Source organism: Sander vitreus, chromosome 10 (assembly GCF_031162955.1).
Source record: "Sander vitreus isolate 19-12246 chromosome 10, sanVit1, whole genome shotgun sequence".
NCBI classification, from domain to species: Eukaryota; Metazoa; Chordata; class Actinopteri; order Perciformes; family Percidae; genus Sander; species Sander vitreus.
Window position 1 is genome coordinate 25,220,738 of NC_135864.1, and position 27,359 is coordinate 25,248,096.

Sequence of the window (27,359 nt, forward strand, 5' to 3'; positions counted from 1 at the left end):
AAGTAAAGCCAGATCTCCTTTTTTATGGCAGCAGTGATAACACTGCTCACTGACAGGAAATAGGAAGAGATCCTGTTCTAAGACCCTCCAAATGAACCTCATGAAGGTCTGGTCCAAGAGTATTCCAGAACCGTTTATAGAAGTCTGTGGAGAGACCATCAATCCCTGGCGCCCGTCCTGTGGCCATCTGGTTGACAGCAGCTGTCAGCTCCTCCAGAGTTAGCTCACAGTCCAAAGCAGCTTTCTCGTCAGGGCTGAGCTGAGGAAGCCCCTCCAGGAGCTCCTCACGACACTCCATGCTGCAATGTTGAGCCCCAAAGAGGTCGGCATAGAAATCCATCGCATGGCTCCTCATCTCACCCGGACTGGTGGTTACTTTGCCTCCTGGATTCTGAAGGCATGTCATTTGCTTCCTCTGTGCCACTGATCTCTCCAGATTAAAAAAGAAAGAGCTTGGGGCATCCATGTCTTTTAACTGGAAGAAGTGACACCTGACAAGAGCTCCCTTCACCCTCTCATGCAGGAAGGAGCTCAACTCCATTTTCTTCTTTTGCAACAAAAGCCCTAAAGAAGGCTCAGAGTCTCCTATGTAAACCCTCCTCAATACTCCCTATGTTGGCTTCAAGTTCCATAACCTCTGCATTGATTTTAGCAGTGGTATGGGAGGTGTACTGCTGACAGAAAACACAAACTTGGGCCTTACCAACTTCCCACCACTGCTTCAAAGACTTAAAATCAGTTTTTTTTATTTTTCCAGCACTGCCAAAAGTGCTCAAAAGTTTGACAGAACATGCTGTCTTGTAAAAGTTTGTTATTAAAATGCCAGTAGGACTTAATCCTCTTACCTGGCGAGATGATCAAATCTATAAAAACAAAGTTATGATCCGTGAAGTCAACAGGGGTTATTCTATTGTGGACTAGTCTAGAGCTAAGGTTTTGTGAAATATAAATCCTGTCGAGTCTGGCTGCACTCACCCTATTATTAATGACCCTCACCCAAGTGTACTGTCGGGATTGTGGATGTTTTTATGTTTTACATGTATCTACTAAATCCAGCTGATTAATGGTGCTGTTCAAACTCTGAGCTGACTGTGGGTGAGGTTCCTCGTCTATCCTGTCCACAGTGAAATCAGGAGTACAGTTAAAATCCCCACCAATAATCAGCTGATCCTGATGGTACTTACTTAATTCATTTTTTAACTGAGTGAATATTAAGAGATCCTATTTTAAGGCTCCTCATAGAAAAGTCAGAAAAAAGAAACAGACAAGTTGAAACAAACAGATAACAATACAGAGGAGAAAGCTTTGAGTGACATGATCATTTTATTTTATTTTTTATTTTATCTGTCTTTTTGAAGTTTCCTTTCTTAGAGCATATGCTTTTTGAGGCGAAAACGTTTCTTTTCATCTAACAGGTCAAAACCAACTAGTCTAGTACAGCAACAGACCTGATGAATTTGTCCGTGTCTTCGAAGTAATCAGTCATTTTCACAGATTTTTTAAATGTTTAATTCATAAAACGATCTCTATCTTCTAATGAGTACAGATCTGTGCTCATGTTCACTTCTCCAACAGATACAGTATACTGAATCATACTCCATTTCTTCACCTGACCATGATGCCTGGCTGCTGAATACACCCTGTTCATCAGTGGTGATCACAGTGTGACCTCTTCTGGAGGCTACTTCCACAGTAATTCCTGACTGTGACTGCACTTTAACACCTACACCTCTGTCTCTCCACATTACCTTTTTCACGTTGCGAAACCGCTGCGTCGAAAGCTGCATCTGCAACGCCACGATCTGCCGCTGCACCCCCAGCAGCAGCACACGCCGCCTGCTGTCTGTGGGGACATGGGACAAAGCGCTTGTGTTGCTTTATTGGCATGAAAGTTTCAATAACAATGTTGCTAAAGCATCAGACAAAACACGATAAACAGTTATATGTACATTAACACAATATTAGGATGGGTTAATATCATTTTACAAATCTATTTATTTTTTATATACACTACATGTTTCCAATTCCTCACTACAGCTGTTCCATAAATTCACCCCTTTAACTGAAATAAAAAGATTTTTTTGACATTGACATGGTTTATCTTTTAAACACGTAAATTCCTTTTAAACAGTATTTACTTTCTATCATTTCAAACAACTTTTAGATACTTTCAGGTAACTGCTTTTTAACTTTACACACAAATGTTTAGAGTCTTTAATTTAATAAACTGAGATTGTTGGTTTGTGGTAAGTAGTTTTGTTTCTTATGGCTTTCTTTTGAAATATGAAAATTGTATTTTGTATTTGTTTTGTAGATCTCTCCCCAGACTTCCACACAGCTAAGTTATGAATGCAACTATAAGGGGGCAATCAAGTGCATATGATATTTAGATTGTAGAAAATCTTAAATTTTATACAGTGCTGCAATTGACTAGAATGTTTGCTTTGATATCATGTATATGTGGTTTCCTGCATAATGTATTATCTATTATCAGTCCTAGAAATGTAATTACAAGCACTATTTCAACATCATTAATCATGACTTTGCTTGTGCATTTGTTGCCCAATTGCCCAGAAAATATGAATTCAGTCTTACTTAAATTTAGTAGCCTATTTGTTGGATTTTTTTCAATTTCTTTTCACTGTATCCAAAATTTGTTTAAATTTATTACCACAACAAACTTAAATAGTATCATCTAACAATGAAATCCATTTTAACCCCAGATTTATTATTTACAAACAATAACTGGGCCTAACACTGAGCCTTGGGGAACCCCACTAGTAACCTTCAGTAATTGTGAGTTAACCAGGAGAGTGCTACCCCTCTAATTTTTTCAGTAATAAGCCATGGTGAAAAATATTGAATGCTTTTTTTGAGATCCAGGAATACCCCTTACTGTATATCCATTAGTATGCGGTATTTCCTCTACAATTTAAATGAATGCAAGATAAGTACTCCTATTAGTTCTAAACCCATTGCTGTTCACACAGTTTTGTGATGAAATCATCTTGTCTTTTATAGATTTTTCCCCCTAATATTTTGGAAAACTAAAAAAGTTTTAAAAGGGGACATTTTTAATGTTTAATTGTTTGTTTAATTATTAATGGAAACTGTTTTATCAACATAGGACTTATTTGCTGACGGTTTTATTACGGTATATAAAATGTGAGAAATGCTGAAATGTCTGCGCTGATAGTGTGGTAATAAAACCATTTCATCACACACACACACACACACACACACACACACACACACACACACACACACGTACATGAGGAGTCCTTGGCTAGATTGACATTTTTTCTTATTGCACCTGGAACCTACAAAAATTCTTTGGTGTGTTAATTATCTGGCAAAGAGAGACTATTTGAGCTGTAATATTCTATATTATATATAATAGACTCTTTATTAGTAGATATGCGAAAAAAGTTGCCAGAGCCATTGGGGGTGGAACAAAAAAGACAGTATGCCACAAAGTAACATACCTGACGGTGAAGTTTATGTAAAGCATTGTTAAATGGGGTTGTCATGTTTTAGTTAAGGCTCATCTAATGCCAACCTTACACCAAACGGCTTTTCAAGCGATTCCACTGTCGCAGACTTATTTTCAATATCGTAATGAAATCCTGAGAGTCTTGCTATAGTTTGGGCCCTCCCGTCGTATCAATCGTTTGGTGTAAGATGGTCATAAAACTCAGTCCCAGTCAGTCTTTTTCCCATCTGGACGTTCCGTCTTGGTAGTGAAGTTAAATCATGTGAACATTGTCAACAACCAATGGGTGCGCTCCCTCCAGCACCAAACAGGAAGCAGCAAACACCAAGAGCCAGTGTTGTTTATAGTTGCTATGGCGCCGTGCTAAGCTAAACGCTAAAGAGGGAAAGTCACTGATTTTCAACCCTTCTGAAGCGAGTCATCTAACGGCAGATTTTCCGGCGGATAAACGCAGACCTCCGGGTACTGCCACCATTCATCTGCATGTATGGCAGAACAGAAATCAGCAAACTTTCCCTTAAAGTTACTAGCTAACGCTAGCAGTAGCTAGCTAGCTTGGTGGCAATTTTAGACCCCACAAGAACTCCAGTCTTTACATATTAACACCATCTCACATCACCTTTAACATTGATGTGAGATGGTGTCAGACTTTAGTCTTTTTAAAGTCTGTTCAAAATCTTCTAGTGTATGGTAGGCATACATTGTTTAAATAAATGTTAAAGTAACAGTCCAGCCTGAGCAGTGACAGCCTATGAGCCATCAGCAGTGTGGTAAAAGGTTCATATGCCTGCAGTGGAGGCACAGCTACTTTGCTCTCACAAAGTTTAAGCCATCTTTATTTTTTTTTTTTTTTTTTTATGACTCAGCGCTAAAGTGAAAGCTCCTGGGCATTTTGTCTCCATCCTGCCATCCTCTCATCAGCAGTAAAAGCCCTCAATTTACAGTGTTGAGAGGGAATGCAGTGTGCCACAGGGCAGCGGTTACACAGACAGATTACCTGCAAATCCCACCCAGGAGGAATGGAGAGCAGCCACATCAGCAGACTATACACACACACACACACACACACACACACACACACACACACACACACACACACACACACACACCTTGGAGTTAGACTACAACCAGACCGCATAGGGCCAAGCCACTTTATTCCTGATGCAGGAGGGAAGAGGGTGGTGCTGCTACGGTCTGACTAATGTGAAATGTGAGTGGACTACCAGGGGAGCAGAGTTGGGAGGTGATGGAAGTCCTCATAACGATCGAATCAAATGGCAAAGGTCGTAATGTTAGGGCCGGATCATCTGCATGCTACAACATGGCTGATATAAAATGCAATGTATACAAGATGGGTTTTTCTTACTGAACTCAGAAAGAAAAAATGAAATAATGTATTTTATGCCGAAGTAATTATTGTTGCTGTTTTAGCACAGTTGTGGCCCTAAATTACATTAAAAAAACTTGTTAAAGCTGCACTAATCCTTAGGGAAAATAATTAGGAAACAGTTCATAAACTTTTATTGTTATGCAGATGATACCCAATTATATCTATTGATCAAGCTAGAAGAAACCAGTTAGTTAAACTAAAGCATAAGTTAAGTACATACAAATCTGGATGACCTACAGTGACCTGATGTTAAATTCAGACAAAACTGTAGTTATTGTACTTGGCCTGAAACACCCCTGAAACACATTATGTAATGATATAGCTACTCTGGATGGCGTTGCCCTTTACTATAGGCCTATTAATAGGTCAAAGGTCAGATTACCTTTTGTTTTTTTACAATGGATGCCAATAATAGACAGAGAGCAAGGGGAAGAGGTGGGAGAGGCAGGGGATGACAACGAGGACAAGTTCAATGACCAAGAGTTGGGAAAAAGAGGGGGAGGAGGAGGTGGAAGAGGGGGAGGGCAAAGAAGAGAAGGAAGGAGAGCCATCTCTGATGAGATTAGGGCCACACTTGCTGATCATGTGATCAACCACAGGTTGACCATTAGAGAACCAACTTGAATCGATTTACAGTGGCGTCCATAAAATGAGAACAGGTGTGCAAATATCTAATGACAATTTCAGTATTACAGTATTGTACTGTGAAATACATATGGCTGAATAGTACTGCATAAACAGGTAGCTTGTAAACTGGTCACAGTTCATACTGAACACATACTCTATTTGAATTCTCTACAGAGTGGAAAGGCAGAGACATCATGGAGGACGAGGACACATGTTTACAGATGTACAAGAGACTGCATATTTAACAACATCAATGCTGTAAGCCTGTCAACCGTACAACGCATCCTCCAACGTCACTAAGTGATGATGAAACAACTTTACAACTCTCAAACTCTGACTCTAAGTAACTCATGATTTTGTGGAGGTATGTATGCAACACTACGTCCAGTACTTCTTCTTGAGCTGCTTTTTCTTTTTTTTTTTTAGATCAATTTTTTATTTTTATATTTTTGAACATACAGAACAGACAAACACAACTGAACCAGAACAAAAACCCTCTCCCACCCCCCACCCTCTGCGGTCTCGAGGAAAACAGAAATCAGAAATCACACCTTGCCTAGTCACTCTCCTCTAATTCTTGTGATGCTGAGGTCATTAGGACTAATACTTGTGCTGCTGCGTTTTTCCATAGATCTATAGTCAATAATTTGGCTTTGTTAATCCTTGCTGTAGAGAGCTCAAGCATAACTTTGTCTAGAAAATACGCCAACCACTGTTTTATACGAAGCGAGTGGGGGGGGGAGCCAGTGTTGAGCTATCATTTTCTTGGTTGCGGTTGAGCCGGCTAGCCAAACTTTCTTCTGTCTCCCAAGCAGGTGTAATTTAGAGTCGTCATTAAGTAACAAAACAACCGGGTCAGTAGGAATTCGACATCCTATCACATCAGATATTATTGATGTTGTTTTATTCCAGAACACATGCACCTGTTCACACTCCCAGACTGTGCAGGAAAGTTCCAGTTTGTTCAGGTTGACAGAACGTGCAATAGGGAGTGGGAATGACTTATCTAATGAGATAAGACTAATGAGACGTATCTCTTCTGTGGAGTCCAGTATGTCCTGTGACATATGTTGAAGTGCATCTGCTGGAAAATGTCCCAAACTGTCCCAATTAATTGCGTTCCCGTAAGGGCTCAGCTCTCGCTCCCATTTCCTTGCTATTGGGAGTTCTCGTATGGATGCTTCCATCACTTTAGCATTGATTTTGGACGCTAATCCTCTCACAGGAAAATCAACAAACCATTTAATAACTGGGTGCGGCTCAAGACTGTTTCCACGTGACACTCCATAACATTTTAGGGCTGCTCTTAAGCACAGATACAAGAAGAAGGATGTCCTGGGGAGCTCAAAACCAGCTCTTAGGTCTTCAAAACTCAACATACCTTTCTCATTGAATAAAGGGTTTACAGTATAAATGCCTCTGTCACTCCACCTTACAAGCAAAGGGTTTGTTACCACATTAAGTGTGTATTGTGCCAAAGTGGGGTGTCCAGATGCCACTTGTTGGTGTAGCATAGTTGCTCCTCCACCTGTTTAAAGTTAGTCAATGTGTTGGTGATAATAGGGCCATAGGCTAGCATACACTTTTTTGGACACACACCTGCAAATGCAAGGTCTTGCAGTCTTAGACTTCCAGTGAGGTTTTGCTCTATTTCTCTCCATGGGACTGTAGATGAGGGGTCCATCCACACTCTGAGGGCCCGTAGCTGAAAGCCTCTGTGATTCACTTTAAGGTTGGGGAGGGCCAAGCCTCCCGTGTTTGAGGTAAATACAGGGTAGAGTATTTAAGCCTAGTTTGTTTATTATTCTAAATATATTGCAGAATTAAGGTGTCAAGTTTCTTCCAGAAATGTATCGGTGGGGGTAAGGGGATCATTGTACTTAAGGAATTCACACGAGGAACTATGTTCATTTTAACAACAGCAATCCTGGAGTGTAGTGATGCCGGCAGCGCAGACAAATTGACAAATTCGTTGAAAATCTTAAGAATTTTTGGAATAGAGTCCCCAAGATCAACAAAATATCATCTGCAAATAATGATATTTAGCTGCTACTGGATTTAATCTGGATATTACAGATTTTATTTTGCCTTATGGCTTGGGCTAACGGTTCAAGAGAGATTTAGATTTAGAAATAGCATCCCTGTCGCGAGCCCCGCTTAACGACTTTTGCCAATTTTTGGCTTTTGCACGACTAAAACAACTTTTGAACATACACATTCCACCAAAACAAGTTCCTTCCCGAGGCTATTTTGCAGAGGCACTGTGGCTCTATGCAGCACCGTTGCTCTGTACAGTGCTTAGCACCACCCAAGACGATTGTGATTGGTTTAAAGAAATGCCAATAAATCAGAGCATGTTTTTCTCCTATCCCAGAATGATGTGTGGACTTGCCAGACCTTCCTTTGCAGCGCTGTGGAGGAAGGTCTGGAAATGTGAGACTAAATCAGGTTTAACCTCTGAAGCCATGCTTGTTCAGAGCGTTTGCCACAGCCATGGCACCATCTTGCTCTCTGCATGCTTGGTGTTAGGTGACGGTATTACGGATCACCTTCTCCATGCCAGACGGCGGATAGCGGATTTGGCAATCCCCTGGATTTTTTCACGGAGAACCTCTACGGTTTCTGCTAGCCATCCACAGCCATGGATGTATTATAAGAACGTAATGAGGCCTGTCCACAGATTGCCTGTCCTATTGTGCTCCTACTACACAACGAGCGCCTGGAAATATGGTGGCCGCTACGGAAACCAAATGTTTTTTTTTTTTAAATGATTCCAAGTTGGAACCGGTTCTCGATGCCCAATCCTAAACACATTAGACATTATTATCATGTGCTGTGACTTGGTCTGTTCAGACGCACAGTTAGTTGGCCCATCTGAAAATGGTGTTCAGATGGGCATTTACTGTTACATAAATAAGCAATGGTCACAAACACAATGATAGGTAGATGGCCTTTCCAGATAAGTCTTTATCCTTTAATATAACACATTTAAAAAACTCACATTCAGCAGAGACATCAAAACTTTCAATCGGAGTTCCAGTTCAGCTTAGTATGTATATGTGATTTGAAGGGACCAAGGAGGTGATGTAGTGGTGGCGAGCTGTTATTGCTCAGCAGGAACGACAAGCAGGATGATCTGCAAGCTTCTGTTGAAGGAATCTGGGGACACACAGAAAACCGTACAATGACATCATCTCTCATGATATACATTAGGGATGGAAAGATTCACCAATTTGCATCGGTGCGCTGATATAAAAGTACATGATGCAAGTGCACTGATTTAAAAAAGTGTGCACAGGATACAACTTGGGATGGACTCGCAATGCATCGTTTCTAACATCTTTGCAATGATTTATTAGGGCCAGAGCGCCGACAGCGGCGAAGGCCCTATTAAAACTTTCATTTCCCGGCAAATGAATCACCTTTTTGGGGACCTTATCATACTCAAAAACTCCCCAAACTTTGCACATGCATCAGGCCTGGTCACAAATTTGATATTTTAAGGGTTTCGTAGATAGGCGTGAAAAAATGCCTCGCTAGCGCCCCCTACAAAACTTAAAGAATTGAGCCCCTTACGTTTGACGTAGACTAACGAAACGTGGTACACATATGTAGCATGTCAAGACGTACAAAAAAGGAAGTCCGCCATTTTTAATTGATAGTTCGAAATTTGGCCATTTCCTCGTATTTTAACAAACTCCTCCTAGAGATTTCATCCGATCGACTTCAAATGTGGTCTGTGCCATCTTAAGACCTTAAGTGATTGAAAGAAAAAATTTTGGTCATGGGGCCTGGCCGTGGCAGGGCGGCCTTTTTGTGCGTTTCGCCATCGAAACAGGAAGTAGGTGTAACTTGAGTGTACATTGTTTAATTGGCTCAAAACTTTTCAGGATTCATAAGAGTCCAACCCTGAGGACATCTAGAGACAGATATTTACTTAAAGTCATAGCACCCCCTAGTGGCAACAGCAAGTAGACCTAAAAGTCAAGGTGCTATACTTTAACAAACTCCTCCTAGAGATTTCATCCGATCAAAACTTAAACTTAAACTTAAACTTACGCCCCCTTTTATGACTTTTGAACCGTTTAAGGTACAGTCTTATGTTAGGTATCATTGAACTCAGCAGAGAGTTCCTTTGTCATTGGTCATGGTTTTGCCCACCCCCTCTGCTAAAGCCACGCCCCCTTTAATCATTTATGATCCCTTTGACGTAGACTATTGTGTAAGGTGTCATCAAACTCAGCACAGAGTTCCTTTTTCATTGGTGACGGTTTGCGATGTCCGACGGTCGCGCAAATACACGGGCGCATGGAGCGGCGTCCGCCAGTAACCCCGATGCGCAAGGAGGTGCGAGGGCCCGTCCAGTGCTGCTTGCAGCTTTAATTTATATTGTTATTATTAGAGAGCCTATGCGTTTATATTTTAGAGACATATCCAATAATTTGTGACCAATAGTTTGATATTTAGATTGATTCCTCCTCTCTTAACCGTTTCACTGACTAGGGCACGCTCTCTCATCTCTGCTGCTGTGGCCATATTCGCTTCTGTGGAGGCTGATGTCCGACTGTGTCACATTAGAGAGTAACATTAAGGAGGAAGAACTACAAATTCCTCCAATTCCTACAAAGCAACGACAGCTTTCTTTTACCTGTATGCTCTGTCATTTCTCCTCTTCCTGCTGTAACGTGTGCTGCAGGGCTGACCATCAGACCACCCCGCGTGCACACAGACACCCACACACACACACACACACACACAGACACCCCCCCACACACACAAACACTCCACACGACAATCAAACTGCTGTGAGGCAACACAGTACCATCAAATTACTTATACTACCTGATACAGACATAGGACATACGGCATAAGCCACTGTCCAAACGTCCGTATTTTTTCATCCGAGTTCGGAGTGAGGTTTGGTGTTGTTGAATGTGAAGTTCAAGTTCTTACCTAAAGCCCTTTGAAGCCATTTTGGTCTGTGGTTGAAGTGAATGAAGATATAATAGGCGGGGATGCCAGTGAGGGAAATGGCAAATCCAATCCCTGTGTTGACCGGGTCCGAATACAGAGACAGGAAGACCATGAAGAAACATGTGAGGCAGAACACCACTGGGATGAAGAGCGGGACCTGTGGACAAGTCAGGAGTGCCATCTGTTATTAAGAACTGTACCCATGCTTGGACACTATGAGACTAATATTCTATCAGGATATCTGTTTAAATATGAATATAAATTATCCTATGATGGCCGAACTGAAGTGTAACTTTGTACCTTTGTAATGGGAAAGTTTAACCATTTACTTTAGCTTTGTCTTTACAAGAGTCAGCAAAAGGAAACCAACAGTGAAAACAAACTGCACGCTGAAGCACCGCAAATAGCCGCGAAGCGTAGATTCGTGCCTGATCACGCGCCTGGCCATTCATACCGGGCGCCCATTTCTCCGCGGCAGACACAAAGCTCTCTCTCTCACTCTCTGTGTGTGTGTGTGTGTGTGTGTGTCACACTCTGTCTATCCATCCGTCGGTCTCTCTCTCCATGTGCCTAATCGTGTGTCTCGCTCTCAGCAGAGAAGTCATAAATCACGCTTTAGATGTGTATAAATTACTTCTTACGTCTATTTGCGCTTCGGGGAAAATCGCCGAGGAAAAGCACCGCGAAAAGATCGGAAACTGCATTGACTGGATGTGTCCGGTATGGCCAATAGCTGCAAACGGTGTCCGAACATGGACACAGTTAGGTTACTAACTATATACAAGAAAAAGACTGTGGAATACAATGAAGATAAGTGACCTGTATTTGCGTTAATATTGTGGCACAGATTCAGCTACAGCTGTGTACAGTTGTGGAAACACTGACCTTAAAGGGGCGGGGGAGGTCAGGTTTGGTATATCGGAGGTAGATTAAACCTAGCACCACCACACCGATGAACAGCCAACGCAGGAAGCTCATGAAGTTCAGCAGACTGTAGATGTCGCCTACAAACAGCTGGAGCATTGTCATAGGGTACTGTACACACAAACACACACACACACACACACACACACACACACACACACACACACACACACACACACACACACACACACACACACACACAAAGTTAAAAAAACAAAAGATTTGTACCCAATTTGGTAGTTGCAATGGTTAGACTAGAAGTCTCTTTTCTACCAAGGCCAAAGAAAAATATTCTCATTTGTGATTGGCTGGCAGGTGTCCATTAAAATCTATTTTTATGATACCTAAAAACATAGGTCAATTGTTTAACCATACTGTATGTCAGCATGCAAGGTATATGCAGGAAACCAAAGCAACATTATGCGTCACGATGCCAGCAGATGATAATAAACATGGAATATGGTGAGTAGTATTTTTAGTGTGGACTTAGACTTTAGTATTATTCTTGTCATTACAGATTGCTAAACGCTAACTGCAATTTCAAACAAGGGATTTAGTGGGATTTAGTGTTGTCAGTAGTGTCTAATGAACAGTTATTGTTATTATTATTGTTCATATTGCAGTAAACTGACCAGTATTAAGACAGCAGCCATTGGAGTGTGTTTGTGGACATGGATCATTGACAAAACCTCAGGGAGATGTCCTTCACGTGATGCCACGTAGAATGTTCTGGGGAACACACACACACACACACACACAGACACACATACAGAAATTTGAGCAAGAATGACATGAATTTAGTAAATATTGAATTCATTGATGTATGACCTAAAACATGCCCATTTCAATCTTGAATCACATTCAATCAACATTGACATTATGAGATTATTTGCAGTAACAAAAGCAGGTGCATAGGTTCAAATAGTCAGGAACCTGCACACTATGAGGGTAAAAACTCCAAACAGAGGCAGCGAACTAGTGCAAAACATACTTTATGGAATTACTGTATATACATACACTAAATACTAGAGACAGTATTTCTTTTTTCTATAGCGCTGTACAACTGAAAACATATTTAGTGCTATATATGGCACTTTACTGATTATTTATCTAATATAAATATGTAGTGTGTTGTTAACCCCGCAAGCAATCATTCAAGTCTATGCTTAATACTCCACCAGCCACGTCCCAGAAGCGTGCGTGAAGCGGCTCTCCGGTAAGTGAATATACATAGATGTGAGAAGAAAGCCAGCAAAGACAAAGTATTTGTACCTTGATAAGGCAAATGTGCCGCCATTCATGGAGCCATAGCAGGACAAGGCCACAAACACCGGCACCGCTATCGAGAAGTTTCCCAACAGCTTCTCTGCAAAAGTCTGTGACAGGTCGAAACAGAGGGAGCAACGTTAGCAAAGAGAATCTGTTGCTTCAAGGATGTAAGAAGTGACCAGCATATGTCAGCAGTGTATCTGCTCACAAACTCATGAACATATATATCAATCCCTTATTTCACATGAGGATATATAACATTTGCGCTAGACCTTTCTTTTGAGTATCAAGATAGCTAGCTTATCCGTTAAGAAACTCTGACTTTATTGTTTTTGTCACTTACAGGCCTTCATTACCGAGTGAAGAATGTATCACAGATAGGGGTGGGGGGGGGGGGAATTAGATTCACTGCAAAAATTTGATTCACTGCAAATTAGGACAACACAATGAGCAGAAGAAACATTTTCACCAATCTGAGAACACATTCTCACTCCCATTGCGTAAAATACGGATGCTTGGTCAGGTGCCTTTGGCGTTGTTTAGCGTCCTATCTAAACGCGCTGGGTCGGAACTTTTGACGTCACTTTTGACGCATTTGGGTTTAGTAAAATATCGTGGGTGGGGTTATAAAAGGAAACACAGGACTAGAACAGGACAGTTAGGCAGGCAGTAATTGTCAATAATGGGTCACGCAGAAGTGGGAGCAAAAGCTGCTTATTATTCATGAAGCTGCTGATAAATCACAGACCACGCTTGTATGGACAAGCACTGGCTGTAAAGAAAATCTCATTGTCATTTAAGATCATTTCTATGTAACCACTCTATAATAATGCAATACTTTTTATGTATTTTAAAAAAAAAGAACAGTCGGGTATTGAACGCATTAAAGAAAATGGTCATAAAATGTCATGCATTCCACCTACTGAAATAGAATTACTCCAAATATGTCTTTTACTATGTACAGAAAACACAAAGATCAAAATGTGTGCAGTTATGATCAGGGATTTATACACAAGAAACAGTTCTCCATCATGAGATTAAGAAAGCAATTGTTTTTGTTTTGTTGTTTTCATTAGTTTTCTTTTATAATGTGCTTTGTGAAATGGTGGAAATGATGTGGCTCAGTGATGGAAAAGACTAAAGTGGTTATTACATTCTTATTACACATTCGGGCAGTGTGTAATCCCACCTGATACCAACAGAGGTTAACAGGCACATAATAGACTAATATAGAGTCCCCAGAATGTAAGTGCATCCACTTTGTTTGCTCATTTTGAGAGGATAACAGTACAGTAACTTCTGTCTAAAACAAAATGCCACAAATGTTATATTATCCCATATGTAAGAGTAGTTTTGTTTTGTTTCTGTCGACTTTGAATGAAGTGTATTTTACGATGCTAAAACTACTGTTTATTTACATGGAGTCTGGTGGCTTTAGCGAATGCAATTTTGCAGGGTTTTTTATGTTTAAAAAAAGGATCTTACTCTTTAACAGAAAGGTCGACCTCCTTAGAAATCCTTTCCATAATGTTGTCAGAGACTTAGAAAGATTGTTTTTCCCATCAGGCACTTAGGCTATGTTTAGACGGAAACGATCTGAAGAGAAAACGCAAAAGCGGCGTTGCGTTCTCACTTTTTATTCCGCGTTTAGACGAGAGTTTTGGGGGGGTGATCTGCGTGCATATGGTGACGCAAAAGTGTGTGAAATTCGATGTAGTATGCACGCCAGGCGGCTAGGTGGCATTGCCACACAACACCACGCGCCTGCGTAGAACCTTCTTTCCAAAACAACAAAAGCTTGTCTGGAAAAGACGAGGTGGTGGAGTTGCATGTTTGTCTGATGATGACCGGGCACAGTCGACCATGATAAGCCACAGCACAGCACCCACGGGAGCACTACCAATATCCTGAGGCTCGCAGCCCTTGAGCCGCTGCTTGAGAGCGAGAGGCTGCGGGCAGAGGAGGCTGAAGCAGACCCTCCTCTGCCCACTGGCTGCTGCCACTCGCTCTCTCTCTTTCTCTCTCTCTCTCTCTCTCTCTCTCTCTCTCTCTCTCTTTCTCTTCATCCGTAACGTTGTAGCCTACTCTGGCTCAAATGAATAGCCTACATATGGTCATCGAACTATAACAACCTTATCCACATTGTCAAAATCACTTAAATATTGAGCCATTACATTAAAAATATTTTCGATAACAGGAGCCTATAATTTCTGTAGCCTACTCCGTAACAACAGACTACCTAGACGCCGTCTTCAGACTTTTGCGTTTGTACCCTTTAGACGGGAACGCGACGGTGGAGCGTTTTTAAGATTTCCACTCTGGAGGGTGGTTTCACTTTTTCGCATTTTTAAGCCCCCAAAACGCTGTCGCCGTATAAACGAAAGGCACATCCGATAAAATATCTTTTCGTTTGCACCCGCGAGCGTCATCGTGTAAACAGGGCCTTAGACACAAAAACATAACAAAATAGCTAGTAAGGGATTGTCACGTCTAGTCCCTTGTCAAGTTTCTTTGTTTAGCTGGTTTCATGTTTTCTGTTGGTTTTCCTATTTCCTGTTTTATTTTGAAGTGTGTTTTTTTTCTCCCTAGTCTTGTCTGGTTTTACTTCCTGTCTTTTGGTTTTCCCGCCCTTGTGATTGTCTTATGTGTTCCACCTGTTGTATCACCTGTCCCTTGTTAGTCCTTGTTACCTGGTGTATTAGTCCCTGTGTTGTCTGTGTCCCTGCTGTTGTTGGTGGATCGTCGTTTGTCTTCCGTCGTGAGACTTTGTGTGTTAGTTCCTTCCAGTGTAAGCTTTTTTTCTCTTATTCTTTGGACATTACCAGCTTGCATGTTTTTTTTTAAGCTCTCTTTGTGTTATCATTAAATTATTTTTATTTCTACTGCTGCTTCCTACTAGCATTTCTGCACGCATTCATGCTTCAAAATCTTCAACTCTTTCTGCCTATTACCCTTCACAACATACCTCTTAATGATGCCGTCTACCATTACTAATTGTGCCTTGAGTCCAGACTCCTGAAGACAACTTCTAGACAAATTAAGTTTGAGATGTAAACTTTTGCTGGCTGTCTGTGGGGAAGGAAGCGTGTAATTGTTTTATCACATCACAGCCTTCCTAAAACGGAGAAATGCTCTTAACACCTTTTCTTAAGGCTCTCCTATCTCTCATCGTACACAGGGCCATAAAACTAAGTGCATTAGAAAAGATCAGACATCTCTTAGTGAATGAGACTTCCCCAGCTAAAGGCTTACAGTAGCACCGATAGCAGTCCTCAGTCTAATAAGCCAGGGTGGCTGATATTAGGGGGATGTCCGTGATGTGATTAGCATTACAGGGCTGGGCGGGAACAATCACATTAACAGCTGCTGGAAAGACGAGCTGTCGGAGACACTTCGCTAATAATTACTATGTTAAGTGCAGGAAGGCAAACGCGGGGCTCACAGTAGGAGTAAACATCGCCAAGAGCAGAGAGAGGTCAGACCTCAACTAAACGCTTTCAAGTAGCACACACCACTGCAGGAGAGCCAAGGCCAGCTCCAGCTTGTATAGGCATCTCAACAGACTGTAGGTCGAACACTGAGTATTCACTGTTATATTTTAGTTGAGTTTGTCGGGGCATTCCGCCACCGTCTGTCTATTGCGTTCCAAGACAGCCGTGCCGCGATTGGATTCCATAAGGGCGACTTGTTACAATGTAATTTAAAATCTGCTTTAAAAATAAACATGTTTTGGATAATGTTCAACATCTGCAGCTTTACCTATATAGCTAAAATATACAATGACTGAGGAAGCCTAGTGACGAGTCCATAGCAACCAGTTTGTGTGTTGAATGAATTACCCAGTGTGCTTTGCTGAATGGTCTCAATGTTTTGTTTTATTTCGGGTGAATACTAGTTAATTCGAGGAGTAACTTAGTATTTCAAGTAATGCACGAAGTGTGCATTTAGTTTCCGTGCTTATTGTGTTTCCACAACAATGTTAGTGAGTAAATCTACTGAAATGGCCACCACACCATAACAGAGGAGTGGGATGTGTAAGCAGTTAAATCATGTAAGTTATGGCTGTAAAAAATACAGGGCATCTGCACATCTTTGCCAAGTGCTAACCAGTACAGAAGGCGTCCATAAATTGATGGGGAGGGTCATGCCTCTTATCACATTTTGGAGGGTCATAGAACATTTTTTACTGGCGAGGGGAGGGTCAAGTCTAATTTTACTTAAGATCCTAAAACTCCTCCGGTGGCACTTTATATAAATAACAAACAGTCCCTTAGTGAAAATTTGTGTAGGCCTTTCCATCTTGGTTGGAAAGTGTTAGCATTACTTACCACAGCGACTGCCTCCGAGGCCAGGAGCTCCTCTGCTGACATCACAGTGTAGTACGCCACATTGGTCAGCACATAGCAGCAGGTCACAATCGCCATGGAGATACAGATGGCTAATGGCACATTCCTGATGGCAGGAGGGACATTGACAGAAGAAGTACACTGTCATTCACATGTGTCTCACTCACCATTTCATCTATATTATGACCTCTGCCTTTCTAGTCTTTGTACTTTATTCATAGAAATACAACAGTGTTGCTGGGGGGATTTAAATGCACTTTGAGTTATGCATGAGTTAACAGATTTCAGGAGGATGCTCTGTACCAGAAAATCTCAAGTAAAATCTGCTATTCAAATAATGGTGGCCAGCACAAACAAGTACAGGCTGGGAATCACCAACACTGTTACTCTGACAGTGTGTTACGGTACGTGTCCACTGGCAAGCGTAATTTCCACGCTTCCCATTCATTGTCTATGTAAGCAGCCGCGCAATGCATTCTAGCTGTGTTGCTGCGAGTTTGGAGGGACAGGGCGTTGAGTTGCCCGCTCTTCGTTTGCCTAAGGTTGAGGTCCAGGCTACTTTATGCAAATCAGCAAGGAAGGCCACCTCTCGAAAACTCTCTTAAACTGACTGTTGTCGATCTAAAATGAAGCCGTAGCTTATTTGTGCTTAAAATTTGTAATCGGAAACACATTTCGGTGAACTATTTTGCGTGAAATTAGGGAAAGTTTCCAAACGAGCCGCAATGTTGGTCCGTTTTTAAATTCGAAGCAGAGCTCCCACAAGTGAAAGTGTTCGTCCAATCAGGTGCAGCCGTCACAGTTGTAAGAGGGTTGAGCCTGTTTTCTTTGCTCGTCAGTGGTCATCTAATAGAATATTGCCAGTGGTAAGTCCATCAAGCGTCCAAATACTGGGAAGCGGGGCGATCCCTCCCGTCAAAAACGCCAATGTGGACACGTACCATGATTGTGTCAATACTTTCTGTCTTCCCTACCCTGTCCCTGTCTGTGGCTCTCAGCTCCAAGCCCATTGGTTCCTACTGAAGACGTCAAAATATATATTTTTTTTAAATGGGCTCGGTAATTTCCTGAATCAGCTGACCACTGTTACAAACGTTACTCAGACAGGAGGAAATACTGCATTTGTTGGGGGACTATTTTTAGCAGGGGATTAATCCACATTTGGTGCTTTAATGAGTATTTGGGGAAGCAGGATAGTGTGTGTGTGTGTGTGTGTGTGTGTGTGTGTGTGGGATTGAGTCAAAATAAACTGCAGTTTGTGACGTGTTCATGGTAACAAAGGAGCATGTCACCCAGTGCAACCCTGTGGCTCATTGATGTGTTTCTAATCATTAATGGAGCTCTTTGGCACAGAGGAAGAAGATATATCAGGCTTTGACACACACACAATACTTGTTAGTATGCATTCATTGTTGGTTTGGGTTTTCACATGAGATTTGTTGAGAGTAGAAAATAATACCTCTCTTTTAGCTCTAATTTGATCTCCTGAGAAAAAGTATCTGTCTCTTTAGCAGCTAAATGCTCCACTATGTTCACCAGCTTGTCTCTTACTGTGTCTCCTGTCTGGTGCTAAGCAGGTAGCGTACAGGAGGTTTAGCCCAGGGGTCAGCAACCACGCGTAGCTCAACCAATGGCACACTAGCAATAAGTGTGCCTGAGAGTTTTTCGGAAATGTTAAAATCTGCATGCCAAATGGCCTCTTTCACAGCCATTGGCATGAGAACAGCTTATTTATGGTAGTTTGATTGTCTTTTTCCTCATCCACATTCCGCAAAGACCCGCCCTATTCTGCCTCTGATTAGCTAGTACTCGTTGCCTTCTTAACAGAATGCGGCGTGAAGGGAAAAAGATTTACACTGTCTGAACGGGCTCGATAGATGATGCCAGCGTTAAAGCTAATATGGCACACCGATTAACATGATCATTTTAAAATGGCACTTCATATTAAAAAGGTTGCCGACCCCTGGTTTAGCCTGATGCTGGTGGAAACCGGCTTGATGAGAGCCATAAGAGTGAACCAACACAGTGAAGTTGCAGACCGTAAAACCAAAACAATGCGCTAAACAACGCTAAAATGATTCGTAGAGCTAAGGGGAAATGCAGAGCATGTTCTGTTGGATCACATAGTCATGCAGCCCATTGTTGATATTAAAAAAGTATTGATTATAGCTGCTATAAGCTAAGTATATTTCCCAGTGATGGAAATAATTTACCTTTGTGCAACTACTGATAACAATATTTTCCTTTTTTAGGTTTTGAATTCAGCAAATGCAGACAGACTATAAGGATACAGCCAACACATAGATTAAACTTACCGTTCAGGGTTATCTACCTCCTCTATCACAAAGTTCAAATAGAACCTGAAAAAAAAACAAAAACAGCGTATAACCACCAATGATTGACAAATTGATTGATTGATGAACCACCCCTGAGTGGTCAATCATGTGCAATGCATGTAAAACTGAAGTGAAGACACAAAATGATGTGCGACAAACTGAGACCATTTAAAGGGGTGATAGAATGATTATATAGGGTATTTCACACTGTTCCTTAAGGTCTCCTAATAGGGTATGTAACAGTGGTTTGGCTGAAAATTGCTCGAATGGTATTTTATGGGTCCTTAACTACCCTGTGAATATGGCCCTATTTGTAACAAGAGCTTTTCTTCCAAATATGGTATGCTCATGAATATTTAGATGAGCTGCGCGCTATTTGGTTTGAGCGAACCACATACACATCCATTGGAGACTAGACAGCAGGTCTCATATTTCAGACACTGCAAAGTTATACATTGTCTGCTATTTCAGATAGTTATATACTTTACTACTTATACTTACTTTATATAGTTGATTTCTATTGCAGAAATCAACTATATAAAGCTCAAATATGGGCCGTTTTACGAAAATGGCTGGCTGCCAGCTGCCGGCATAACTAGAGTATATTTAGGGCCCGAGCGCCGAAGCGGCGAAGGCCCTATTGGAACTGAAGGAATTATTATTTTCTGCAAATGAATTGGCTTTTTGAGGGACTTAACATATTAAAAAAAACTCACCAAAATTGGCGGTCGCATCAAGTCTGGTGAATATTTACCTATTTTAAAGGTTTCGGGAATAGGCGCACAAAAATGGCTCGCTAGCGTCCCCTACAAAGTTAAAACAAATTGAGCCCCTGCAGTGCGTTTAACGTAGACTCACAAAAGTTGGTACACATATGTCACATATCAAGATGTACAAAAAACGTCATTGGAGCCATACCCTAAACCCAACAGGAAGTCCGAAATTAGTGCGATTTTCGCCATTTCCACATGTCGTACTTTAACGAACTCCTCCTAGAGATTTCATCCGATCAACTTCAAATTCGGTCTGTGCCATCTTAAGACGTTAAAGATGAAAAGTTGTTAAAAGAAAAACTTTTCGTCATAGGGTGTGGCGGGGTGGCCATTTTGTGCGTTTCGCCATCAAAACAGGAAGTGGCTGTAACTTGAGTGTACATTGTCCAATTGGCTCGAAACCTTTCAGGATTCATAAGAGTCCAACCCTGAGGACAAATAAAGGCCGATATTTACTTAAAGTCATAGCGCCCTCTAGTGGCAACAGGAAGTAGGCCTAAAAGTCAAGGTGCTATACTTTAATGAACTTCTCCTAGAGATTCATCCGGCAGACTTCAAATTTGGTCTGTACCATCTCAACACCTTACAGATGAAAACTTATTAAAAGAAAAAAATTTCGTCAAACAGTGTGGGCGTGGTGTGGCGGCCATTTTGAGTGTTTAGCGATGAACAAAGAAATTGTTGTAACTTGAGTGAGTGTACGTTGTCGTATCTGCCCAAAATTTCTCATGATTCACAAGGGTCCAGGTCTGAGGACATATACAGGCCAATATTTACTTTTGGTCATAGCGCCCCCCGTTGGCAACAGGAAATGCGCCTTATATGACAAACATCATCCGATTTACATGAAACTTATAATGTGTGGTCGACATGTGATACTGAGCTGCCCCCTATACGTTAACCACGCCCACTTACTCAGGCCACGCCTCCTTTCATAACATTTGAACCGTTTAAGGTAGAGTCTTGTGTGAGGTGTCATTGAACTCAGCAGAGAGTTCCTTCTTCATTGGTGGTTTGGCCCGCCCCCTATGCTTAAGCCATGCCCCCTTTCATAACATTTGAACTGTTTAAGGTAGACCCTTGTGTGAGGTATCATTGAACTCAGTAGAGACTCTTCTTCATTGGTGATGTTTTGGCCCGCCCCCTATGTTTAAGCCACGCCCCTTTCATACATGCTGACCCATCTAATGTAGAGTCTTGTGTGAGGTATCATTGAACTCAGCAGAGAGTTCTTTTTTAATTGGTGATGGTTTGACCCGCTCCCTATAATTTAGCCACGCCCGTTTTCACAGCTAATGAACTGTATGATGTAGAGTCTTGTGTGAGATATCGTTGAACTCAGCAGGGAGTTCCCTTTTCATTGGTGACGATTTGCAGTGTCTGAGTGACGCGCAAATGCATGGTCACAAGGAGCGGCATCCACCAGTAACCCCGACACGCGCAGAGGCGCGAGTGCCTGTCCATCGCTGCTTGCAGCTTTAATTACAGTTTGAATTTTGTCACGCCACTTATATAACATCTACCCCAAGATCTTAGAAAGCAAAAAATGGTGTCAGATTTCAATTTAATGCATGCAAACATTAGCTAGGGATTTCGTTAGCTGCTACTGTCCCTTCAATCCTGTGTGTACAGATTGCGGCTAGCTGCAGGCATTTTGTAGTCCAGTAACCCAGAAACGGTGACTTTGCGCGGGTATGGAGCGCCGCGGGCTTCCCTTCGTGACGGAGATCCAGCTAGCTCACATTGAGCCGGAGTCTATGAAGTAGGACATGCCGGGCGGCGAGGCAGCACCGGCTGCTGTCACGTAGCTTGCTGAGCTCCTGCTGAACTGCGAAACACAGTCGGACAAAATTAGTTTCGCCCGTTTTCAGCGGCAGTTTCAAAATGTGAGATTTGCATAGTAAAGGGGTATCGATGGGATTTTGAGCTTCTATGTATGTCCTATTTACCCACCCAACTGTCGTAATTCAACTATGACAAGGTAAAATCGGTATTGCATACTATCACCCCTTTAAGAATATGTTTGAGGAATGTTTAATTCAAGATGATTGTACTGAAAATATTGTGTGTGTGTGTGTGTGTGTGTGTGTGTGTGTGTGTGTGTGTGTGTGTGTCGGTGTGTGTGCCCATGAGGACCATACCTACCACCCAGCATATGCATACATCCCAGAGTAGAAGGCCAGTGGCATACCAGACAGCTGCACTTTGCTCAGGTCAAAGGCATTCTCAAAGTTCTTGGTCTCTCCTGCAAACACACACACTAAAGTTAGCCAACGATACGGCCACCTCTTTTATTATTTTCCGCATAACATTACATATGGGGCCTTGGGCCCCTGTGAGTTTGGGGTCCTGGAGCAGTTGCCTTCTTGCTTGTGATGGCCAAATGAAGCTTCATGATGTTTTGTGAACCATTTTATTTATTTTTTGAGCCCACTACATGCCGCTGTCTGTTTAACAAAGGGTTAAAAGCATACTGAATATCCATTCTTTGAGCCTTTTTCTTTAAAACAAGAGCACCATCTAGTGGGCTCAGAAAATAAAGAAAATGGTTCTTGAAACTTAATGAAGCTTTATGTCGTCACCTTCCTAAAATAATGGCCTAAGTAATTTTTTCAGGTTTTTCAGAAAACACAAAAAACTAAACGACCTAAGTCACACGCTTGACATAGGCCATTATACTAAAGGTGTAGAATCACATGACCTGTTCAACTGAGGATATAGGCAATTTTACCAGAGGTGCCCAGCACCATGAGGAGATGATTTAGGCAAAAAGAAATCATTTTGGTCAAAAAATTATTTAGGCCATTATTTTAGGAAGGTGACGATGTGGCATTCTTGTCCAGTTGGTAATCCAGCCTCAGATGAAACAATAACATACAGCACATAGAATTACAGAAATCAACACAATTCCTAATCAGTGTTATGAATGTAAGTTGTGTTAAAAAGGGTGGCTGTTTTTATAGTAAACGAGACTGGAGTCTGCAATTTGTGGAGCTCAGCAGGTATCAGGAGTACAGTCTTTGATCACTTATACTCCCAAATTCGGACTTGTTCTGGGATTACATAAAGGTCAACTAAAAAGCTGAACTCTGCTTCCATGACCTGTGAAACATTCAATAAAAAACTTTAAAAAACTGTCCCTGAGCAGGACACTGAACCCCAGATTGCTCCCCAGATGCTGTATGTATAGCTGTCCACTGCTTTATTTATTTTTTTATTTTTTATATATTATTTTTTATTTTAATTTCTGAGGTGAACTTTCACCAATATTGTAGTAATGCTTTCTACACAGTTAGGTCCATAGCTGAGGGGAAAAGTGTCTCTTCTAACCCTAACCAGCTGTTAAATGCCTGAGTGGTTGCTTGCTGTGAGCAGCTGCGTATCACGGCCTGCAAGGCTTCAAGTTTTTATTTACAGTGCATGTGGTTGTGTGAGACAAAGGAAGCCATTTTAATTGTTACAGCTGAGAATGTTACTGAACAGCAGCAAGGGTGATTCACTAAATGTCCTACAGACTCTTGGTGGTAAAAGAGGCTATTAGATTAATGGAGATGTGGTGGTGGTGATGGGGCTAGGTATTGTTACAACATTTTTGATACCGATACAGGTACCTATACCTGGAATTCAATACTGGTTCATTTTTTAGGCCAAGGCCACTTAGTCTCGCTTTGCCAGAGCTACCTCCACAGCGCTGCGGGGGAGGGTCTGGCGAGTCCATTCAGCATTCCAGGATGGGAGAAAAACGTGCTCTGGTTTATTGGCATTTCTTTAAACCAATCACTATCGTCTTGGGCGGTGCTAAGCCTGGGCCTAAAACCTTTATACATACCTTTTTTGCATAGAACACTAAGCCATTAAAATAGCCTAATAATTGTTGATTTTGTGCAATAAATGCATGATTTTATAATCAAGTTTTAATGTTAAACATACATGTGGCACAGTGAATCCTTAGAATTAACTTTATCTGTGGATGGCACTAGTTATTACCTTACCTATAGGCCAGTAAGCCTATCATCAGTGGGGATTGTATTTGAGTGTGTTTAGGCTGTGGCAGGGGTTGCTACAGGGGGGACACGCAAAAAAAACACAGCAACCGACTCAACTTTTGGAGAAACGCAACCTCCCGTCACCCTGCGGTGGCCAATCATGTAATCGGAGATCTGACAAGCTCTGAACTGCCCAGGAGTTTGTGTAATCACTGAATGTTTCCTGAAACAACACAGCACTCACTATGTCTCGCTCATCTCTTTTCTTTCTCTCTCTCACTCCTGTGAAATAAAGCTGCCTTCAAGTGCAGTCGGAAACGTCAAGATCTATAAACAAAATCTAACTGTCTTACCTTTAAAGAGCTGGTACATTCCAGGCACTATGATGATGCTGATGGCCAGCAGCTTGCTGAAGGTGAGGAAGATTTGAATCCGAGCCGTCCATGTCACGCTCATACTGTTCAGGTACATAACAGAGGCTACAGGGACAAAGAAAGAGACACAGGAATTAGGTTTTTATTTGGTCATTTTCAGACGATTTATGTCCAGTGACAACATTCAGTGCCAACGCAGCAAGTGCTGTAGTGTGTCCTTCATGGAGCAAATGGGAGAGTTATGACAAGTCTGACTTAAAGGAACACACCGACTTATTGGGACTTTAGCTTATTCACCGTATCCCCCAGAGTTACAGTAGATAAGTCCATACGTACCCTTCTCATCTCCGTGCGTGTTGTAACACTGTCTGATGCACCCACCGCTAGCTTAGTTTAGCACAGATCCTGGAGGTAACAGGCTCCAACTAGCCTACTGCTCCCAGTAAGTGACAAAATAACGCCAACATTTTCTTATTTAGATGTTGTGATTTGTATAGTCACAGCGTGTACAAATAACAAGGTCACATGAGACACAGCCATCTTCTTACCGTATACAAACTGGGAACTATATTCTCAGAAGGCATATTCTCATATCAGAATATAGTTCCCAGTTTTTATACGGTTAGAAGATGGCTGTGTCTCATGTGACCTTGTTATTTGTACACGCTGTGACTATACAAATCACAACATCTAAATAGGAAAATGTTGGCCTTATTTTGTCACTTATTGGGAGCAGTAGGCTAGTTGGAGCCCGTTACCTCCAGGATCTGTGCTAAACTAGGCTAGCAGTGGGTGCGCCAGAGAGAGTTACGACATTATCGACTTATCTAACTCTGGGTGATACGGTGAATAAGCTAAAGTCCCAATAAGTCAGCGTGTTCAGTTAAATGTGTGGACTGGAGTTTGTGTCTCATCAAAATTCAACAGTTATTGTTTGTTTCTTTTTAACTGTAACCGGGATCTTTGTGCATCAATTTAACCAAGTGTTTTACTTACCCATACCTCAATCTATCTGCCATAGGTATGTTCCATAAGTCAGTATTATTACTTTTACTGTTAGCATTGTAATTATTACTACCATTTGTTTCAGATTTTTTTTTTTTTAAAGCCTCCCATGGACAGGTGTTGAAAATTAGCATGTGTGCTAAAACACTCAAGCAATGCATCTGGTTCGTCCAATGTAACTGATGTCAATGTCAAGTAAAAATATAATCTAAAACTAACTATAACACTCATGGGGGTCAAGTACTTTTACTTTTTTTTAAAGATTTTGTTATTGATACTTCTGTCCTTTTAAGATAAGATAAAACCTGATTCATCCCGATAGAAATTGCTGAAAACGTAACGACAACGACAAAGAGCCGGAACTGGAATTCTACTTTAGTACGATTATGAATGCAGGACTTTGACTTGTGATGGAGTATATTATACATTGTAGTTTTGCCACTTTTAATGAAGTAAATGATGACAAATACTTCTTTTCACCAATGCCTTCCTCCTTTTCAATGCACATTTCCTGTCATTTGCAGACCAGTTACAACCGGTCAAAATCATAATGTCATCCTGACATATTGTCACACTGACGTATTATGTAACGGTGTATTAATGTTGCAGTATACGTACTTATGCTGATGGCGGTGGCCAGTTTGACAGCCATAGGGGGGACACTACAGGGCATGAACAGAGGCTCCAGGATGTACTGACCAAAGGCCAGAGAGATGACTGCCAACGCTGCAGGCCTGGAGGACACACACACACACACACACACACACATACACACACACACACACATAAAATATACTGTGTAAATACAATCTTTTCAGCACAATTGTCTTAAATTAAACATTTCAATTCTGCATTTATATATTTTAATTTGTACAATACACATTGTACATGCATAGTGAAAAATGTATATTTTGTACTGTATTAATTACAGTTTTCGTCAATTGCTAAACGACAGTGGGCACAACTGTAGACACGTGCAAAGCTCTAACCACAGTCTGCACAGCAGCAGTTCATGTGGACCAAACTCTAGTTCGTTTTTCATTGCTTAAACACAGTTTTCAAAACTCTACACACTTATCCCATGGCTTTAACCACAACCTGCACAACACTGTGGCTTTACAGCACTTTGTTTAAATGCTAACACACTGCTGTCAAAACTGTTAACCACACACACCAGAATGGATTTCAGCCTGATGAATTTTAAACACTGCTGATTGCAATTTCAGCTGAAGACTTAGACTTGTAGTGAACACATACAGTATATATATAGGAAAGCTCAATAAGACTCTGAAACACCAAGTAAGAATGAATCAATTATACACTGTACCATTTGAGAGAAACAGTGAACAGGTAAAAGAGCAAAGGTACCAATACGTCCAGATAAGATGTCTGAGGTTACATACACAACTATAAAAAATATCTGAAAAAACACTTCCTCTACTAAAGTAAAACTGTGCACTTTCAGAAGGTAATGGAGGTGGAAGCAATGGAAACACTACATTCATTTGTATTTAGAGATGATGCAAGTGCATGGCAAGAGAGGACATCCAATGTGATGATGAAAATGTGTGGCCTGATGCTGGAAAGAGGCCGGATCAGTCCAATTACTGTGTTCTTTGTTACTATTACATACCTTGTAGTTTGTAACTTTTCCCCAGTAATTACGTCAGTTATTACAGACAAAACAAAAAAACCAATATATATACAGTATATATATGCAAACTGCTGATTTTCATTCCCTCTTGTTTACCTCAAAAACTGTTATAAAATAAATTCATGTGAAAGAATTACTCTTTTCTTTGAAGAAAATATTGATTTGTGTGAAGTCACTCAAATTATTCAAACTGTAAAGATGACAAGTT

The 27,359-nt window shown here is 41.3% G+C and overlaps 1 protein-coding gene across 2 annotated transcripts in view; it reads right to left on the reverse strand.

The window, feature by feature from the left end:
- Nucleotides 1-1,453: 1,453 nt before the first annotated feature.
- Nucleotides 1,454-27,359, reverse strand: part of slc7a11 (solute carrier family 7 member 11) — a 33,987-nt gene continuing 8,081 nt past the window's right edge. Inside the window, exons 3-13 of one of the 2 annotated variants that reach the window (XR_013502623.1) lie at nucleotides 26,116-26,231; nucleotides 24,472-24,597; nucleotides 22,278-22,377; nucleotides 19,339-19,383; nucleotides 17,006-17,129; nucleotides 12,681-12,784; nucleotides 12,041-12,137; nucleotides 11,370-11,519; nucleotides 10,464-10,641; nucleotides 8,512-8,669; nucleotides 1,454-1,843 (exon numbers count right to left, since the gene is read on the reverse strand). Coding sequence is in view for 1 of the 2 variants with exons in the window: in XM_078261017.1 (XP_078117143.1) it covers nucleotides 8,614-8,669; nucleotides 10,464-10,641; nucleotides 11,370-11,519; nucleotides 12,041-12,137; nucleotides 12,681-12,784; nucleotides 17,006-17,129; nucleotides 19,339-19,383; nucleotides 22,278-22,377; nucleotides 24,472-24,597; nucleotides 26,116-26,231 (1,096 nt within the window). In the remaining variant the exon portion in view is untranslated. Of the gene's footprint in view, nucleotides 1,844-8,457; nucleotides 8,670-10,463; nucleotides 10,642-11,369; nucleotides 11,520-12,040; nucleotides 12,138-12,680; nucleotides 12,785-17,005; nucleotides 17,130-19,338; nucleotides 19,384-22,277; nucleotides 22,378-24,471; nucleotides 24,598-26,115; nucleotides 26,232-27,359 lie in introns of those variants that run through there. The other variant, XM_078261017.1, reaches the window with a different exon arrangement.